This window comes from Stegostoma tigrinum, chromosome 10, assembly GCF_030684315.1.
Source record: "Stegostoma tigrinum isolate sSteTig4 chromosome 10, sSteTig4.hap1, whole genome shotgun sequence".
In the NCBI taxonomy this organism is placed as follows: Eukaryota; Metazoa; Chordata; class Chondrichthyes; order Orectolobiformes; family Stegostomatidae; genus Stegostoma; species Stegostoma tigrinum.
Window position 1 is genome coordinate 69179551 of NC_081363.1, and position 6000 is coordinate 69185550.

The window sequence follows — 6000 nt, forward strand, 5'->3', positions numbered from 1 at the left end:
AAGGCATTATGACTTAAAGGAAGTCCTGTATCGGGTCCCAACCAGAAACATCAACTTTCCACCTCAACTGATGCTGCCTGGCCTGTTGTGTTCCTCCAGCTCGACACTATTATCTCGGACTCAAGCATCTGCAGTTCTTACTGTCTCTAATTATACTTTCAGTTCTTTTTGAATTGATGGCTTAGGTCATAATGAACTGTGATCACATGCCTGCAAGTAGATTAAAAAGATAGAGCCATAGATGTGGTTTGCTCTTTCTCAACAATCTAGCTTTGGAACACCAACAAGCACATGATGTCAATTCAGTGAATCCAAAGCCATGATGTCATGAGGAACTGAAAGCACAGGCACAGAAACTTTAATCCTTGATGGGACTGCAAAAGAAGCTGTTAACAGGAATAAAGTGAAAAGTGTTTCAAACGCAATGGCTATGAAAGTCATAGATTTCATATACTGAGTACTGTAAAAGATTTCAGGAAGTGACTGAATGGTAAGAGAAACAGGTAGACAGCTGGAATGTAATTTAGAAGAAGTGAAATGATGTATTTTAGCAGAAACACAAATTAAAAACTGGTTGAAATTTTGGTTTTGGGCAAGTACCCAAAAAACTTCAATACACTGATTCTTTCAGTCAATGCTGAGTTCTTCCAGTTTGGTTCAGTTTTAGATTGCTTGCATCTGCAGCTTTTGCTCAGCCAGCGTGCATCAGATGGAAAGATATTGGATATGGACTAACAGAGACCACAGGATTCATAAATACAGTTCTTGAAACCGACAGTCCAAATACATAAAGTCAGAAAATAAAAGTGAGCAGAACTCTGTTTTAAAGATGTCAATGGTAGCCACGATGTGGAGGTGCTGGTGTTGGACTGGATGGACAAAGTCAGAAGTACACAACACCAGGTTATAGACTAGCGGGTTTATTCAAAATCACAAGCTTTTGGAACATTGTTTAGCGGATGTCAACTGACAAGGAGCAGCACTCCAAGAGACTGTGATTTCAAATAAACCTGTTGTCAGGTGGCTTCTGACTACGTTTTAAAAGAAGGGCCAATAATAAACAAAAGCAAAGCAATGAATTAATTAGAATTAGGAAAACGTGAAATTTTGAGCAACCCATTATGGAAAGGGAATAGAAAATATACAATGTATATTCCCAGAATTATACCAAAATGGGAAACTAAATTGATGAAGGGATACTTGGGATACTGCAATATTTTACTATCAGACAAGTAGCCTGTGAAGAAAGGGGTTTAAAATTCTGCTGGGAGAGTCAAAAATCAGCATTATTAATTTAAGATTACATCCAACAGTGAGGAGAAAGCTTGAAATTTCCTTGCACAAAACAAGTGTTAAAACTTAGAATGTACTTTCACAATTGAGGAAAACACCTTTGCTTCTAGTGAATGTGTAATGAGAATATAGAACTTGCAAATGGTTGAACCAAATAAGATAGTTTCTTTTAAGTGGAATGTAGAAACCTAATAAGTAAGAAGGAACAGAAAGATGCATTGATGCTTTGAGATGACGTCAAGTGAGGGAAGAGTCAAGCAGAATACAAACACCAGCACAGACTGTTTGAACCAAATGACCTGCACTGTAAGGCCGAAAGTTTATCTTCTTTATGTGCATATGGCATGAGTGTCACTGGCTATAGCAGCATTTACTGTCCATCTCTAATTACCCAAAGGATACTTAAGGCCCACATTGTTGTGGACCTGGAGTCACATGTAGGGTAGACCAGGTAAGGATGGCAGATTTCCTTCCCTAAAGGGCAACAGTGAACAGACTGTATTTTTACAACAATCAACAGTGTTCATGCAGTTGCCTTTAGGCTAGTTTTATATTCTACAATTTTTTTTTAATTGAAATCAAACCTCATGCCTGCCACGGTAGGATGTGAACCATGTCCCCAGAACATTAGCCTATAGTGTTCTGGATTAGTGTCCAGTGATGTTATCAATACACCACAATCTCCTTCAAAGTAAATAAAATTTACAGAGCGAAATAAGCCCATGAGAAATGATAAAAGACTAGGATCAGTTTTGGTTTGTTGTAACTATCAGGCAGCTCAGATACAAAGAGCTGCATGGCCTTGTCTGTGCTGCAAAATCCAAGCTTCTCCAGAGTACTCACCTTAGCTTATATGGACAGACAATGATTGCCTGGAGGACTTCCTTCACTTGTCCTGCACCACCAGCTTGCCATTGCCTTAGTTGGGGCATACATGCTTGTGCTAAGGCCCAGTTCCCCAGCCGCAACTGCTCACAAAAGAACACAAACAGTCTCTCTAACGAGTCATCTTCCTCCTTCCCAAATGGATGCACGTTCATAGTGCTTTTCCCAGATGAAGATTCTTCCATGATGAAGATATTTTACATTATAGGCCAATAAACCATTTAGTATGCATTGTCTGAAATTAAGGAAACCATTAAAAACTTAGAGATACTTGCACTACATTAAGAAGTTCTGGATTAAACACAAAAGTAGTTATTGTCACAACATTCACATTTTAATCCACATAATAAACTATCCATGGCCTGAAAGGGTAGATAAATCATACGTTCATTGGTTATTGATGTTAAAAATGCACACTACAACAAGTGTTCACCAAAAAAATTTGGACTTATAAATTTGCAATATCTGAAACAAGGAAATGCCTATTTCTCCAAAATTAAACGTCATTAATAGAATTAGGAGAAAATACAGCTTTGAAATCTGATTTTTAAAAATATAATTTCATCGCCATTAATTAAAATTAAACTTTCCTAATTTGCATTTGCAGTCTTTTCAACCATCTGTTATTTTTGAATTTTCAACTGTCCCAGCAATGGCCAACACTGATTTGGATCAGGAATGTATTATCTTACATTTGTGTCAAGCTGAGAAAAATCACTATCCTATGCTTTCAGTGTTCTACCAGCATCCAAACTCTCAAACAACATTTAGCAATCAGTTAAGTTCAAGCTACAGGAACAATTCACTTTTCCATGCACATACACCATGTTTATCATATCTGGTTTGATGAAAATGGAATTGAAATCTAAGTATGTAAAAAAAACTACTTCCTCCATTTAATATTGTCTCCATATAAGCTCCGAAGTTCTCACTCATGCTTTTAATATCTCCACAGTTGACTGTTTTGTGCTGTCCTACCACACTACCATTCTCCACCATCTGTAAACTGAAGCTGACAAAAAATCAACAGCATGTATCTCAAATCACAATCTCCACTCCCAGTTTAATCCACCCATCATCCCTGTGCTCACTATCTAGTAATACTTCAATTTTAAAGTTCTTGTCCTTGTTTTCAAATCCCTTCATAGACTCAATGCTCTCTATCACTATATCCCCCACTTGCTTTACAAGCCTCGGAGATATGTAAATTCCTTTAATTTTAAATTCTCGGTCATCCCTCCTTTTAACTTCACCACGGACAACAATGTTTCCTGCTGTCTAGAAGCTAACATCCATAATTTTGAAGTTCTCCGTGTCTCATGCTTTCACTCTTCCTTTAAATTCTGCCTTAAAATCTACCTTTCTCAGAGATTGTTATCCTACGTAGTTCAGTGCCAAATGTTAAAAAGTCTGTGAAGCATTACAGGAAAACTTACTATGTTGAAGGTGTAATGCAATGTTATTGCAAGTCATTGCTGTTGTTGCTAAAATCCAACTCAAAATTTGACAGCAGAAGAGGAAGAAGAAAGAAGTACCAGAGATGCAGAATTGAATTTGGATGTACCACTGACAGGTTCAGCGTTTAACAGACAGAAAGAGGTGATCAGCCCACAGTCCAGACTGTGGCAAACTCAATTTGCCTAACTACCACGCAAAAAAGACCCAGAAAAGAATATCAACGTTCTGCACTGTTGGTGGAACCAATCTATATTCTCAAATTAAATCATTTAGATTTGAACTGAAATAAAACAGGAAATAAATGATTTTCTGCCAAAACAATTAAATCATTCATATGTACCAGGTCTCAATTTCATACTGATTCTATGATGCGTGGTTTGCAAACAGATCAATAATTTGCAACATGCTCTGTCTCCAATCAGAGCCTGACTGTGTACAAACTTCGATCATTTAAGAATTTTTCTGATTTAAATATTAGAGCTCAAATATATTACAGCTCTTAGCTTTAATATAGATGAGAATCACAACAGTACGTTGTTTTTGTCATTGTATGACAGAATCACTTGACAACAACACACAAACAGCTGTACAATGACATACTAAAAAAATACAAAATGGACCAGAGATGAAAAACACTTCTCTAGCTCCAACCAAGCCAAGAAAAACAAATGTTAAGACAAATCATCCTGGGTTGAACTGATAAACAAAATTTCAAGTTGCTGCCACTGCACAAACTGAGTTGTTTATTTCTCTCAATTTTGCACACCTCATCTCTTTGAACTTAGTTTTCCAATTTTGTACCCTAAGAGTAAGGCATTAAAATGAAGTGCTTCACATCAGAAATCACATCATACACATTAAGAATGGCCTCAATCACAACAGAAAATATCAAGCTGCAATTTTAATTTTAATAGAATATAAGAAATCAATTCAAATATTTCAGTGAATTTCCACAGTGAATGTTATCACAAACCCAATGTACTAGTGAAAGCAGAATCTCCCACCATTTTTAGATCAGCCAAACATTGAGAAAATACTCTCAATTTTTGAGAATTACTTCTTGAAGAATAGGACCATGTAAAGAAATTTTACAGAATGCTCAACTTAAATTTGCCACAGCCACCAATGGATGCCGTGTGAAATCTCACATAAAACTAGAGTCTTTACTTAGCTGCCAGCACAAGATTTTAAATCAGATAGCTAAGAAAGACCACAGCTTTAGCTAAAAAGAAATGACTAATTTCAACTGGGGTAACACAGCATTACAACTGTCCTCATGTATCAGAATCAGGGTTTTCAGTCCAGATCACTACAGTAATTCGTGTTGAAAAATGCATTGTATGTGCACGTATACATACAAATGAGACTACAATCACCTGTTCCCCACAGTAACACCAAGTGCCAAAATGCAGAGTACAGACATTCTTGAGAGCTCCACCCAGATACCCTAAAAAGTGCAACAGTGACAACGAGTTCAGGTTTGGTACAGACGTTTACCTTGAACGGTTGATGATTCAAATTTATTGGAGAACAATTTTCGGCAAGGGTGATGGATGGAGGATGAACCAGTATTTACGTACACGTTTATTTTGCAAGAACTTGCTTCGGTGACTAAGCAATGATAATATGCCGCATGCCGTTTAGTTTTCTGTTGTTTTGTTCAGAAGCCAGGGAAGATTGTGCTTCCGTGCAGAAGGGCAGTGGGTCCAGTGTAATTTGATCAGGTGGGAAACCCCACTTTGAACTGACACATTCCCCATTTCTCCACCACAACCCACTCTTCAGTGTCTCTTTAGAGAAACTCCCACACACTTAACTCACTTCCCCGTCCCCAACCCCTTGCGAAAAGCCTTACTTTATATCGTTCCCAGGGCAGTGATATTCCACCGACCACTTTAGGATGCTGTTTTAAGACTGGACGAAGGTACAGTCAAACTCTGCAGCTACTCCGGCTTCAGCCGAGCCTCGACTGGCCGGGCCAGCATCACGTGACGGCAGGGCCGGTCAGCTGATCGGTTCAGCCCCGCCCACCGACCCGGGTCACGGTTCACGACTTCCGGTCGCGTCTCCACGGCAACGGTCGGCTGATGCCCTCTTCTCGGTTCGGTCTGTGGCACCGCCGCTTTGACAGGCGGCACACCCCGCCCGACCGGCGCTCACAACCCGTTAGCAACTCAACGTCAGGGAACTTTGCATTTCTGTAGCGCCCTACAGGCAGTGGTAGCGCGGTGATATTACTACTGCGAGTGGTTGTTTTATCGGAAAGGAGGCTATCTGCATTTGGACCAGGATTTCCGGGAAAAGGCCATTTGGTGTGTGTGTGTGTGAAAGGTGGCGGTAGGGTGGTGTTCATAGAGTCATGTA

General features: G+C 39.1%; 1 protein-coding gene across 1 annotated transcript in view; it reads right to left on the reverse strand.

Moving 5' to 3' along the window:
- The window catches only part of zfyve26 (zinc finger, FYVE domain containing 26), an 88786-nt gene extending 83182 nt beyond the window's left edge, over positions 1-5604 (reverse strand). Inside the window, exons 1-2 of the mRNA XM_059649222.1 lie at positions 5492-5604; positions 2137-2413 (exon numbers count right to left, since the gene is read on the reverse strand). Coding sequence (XP_059505205.1) covers positions 2137-2363 — 227 coding nt within the window. The 5' untranslated portion in view covers positions 2364-2413; positions 5492-5604. The remainder of the gene's footprint in view (positions 1-2136; positions 2414-5491) is intronic.
- Between the last annotated feature and the right edge of the window lie 396 nt (positions 5605-6000).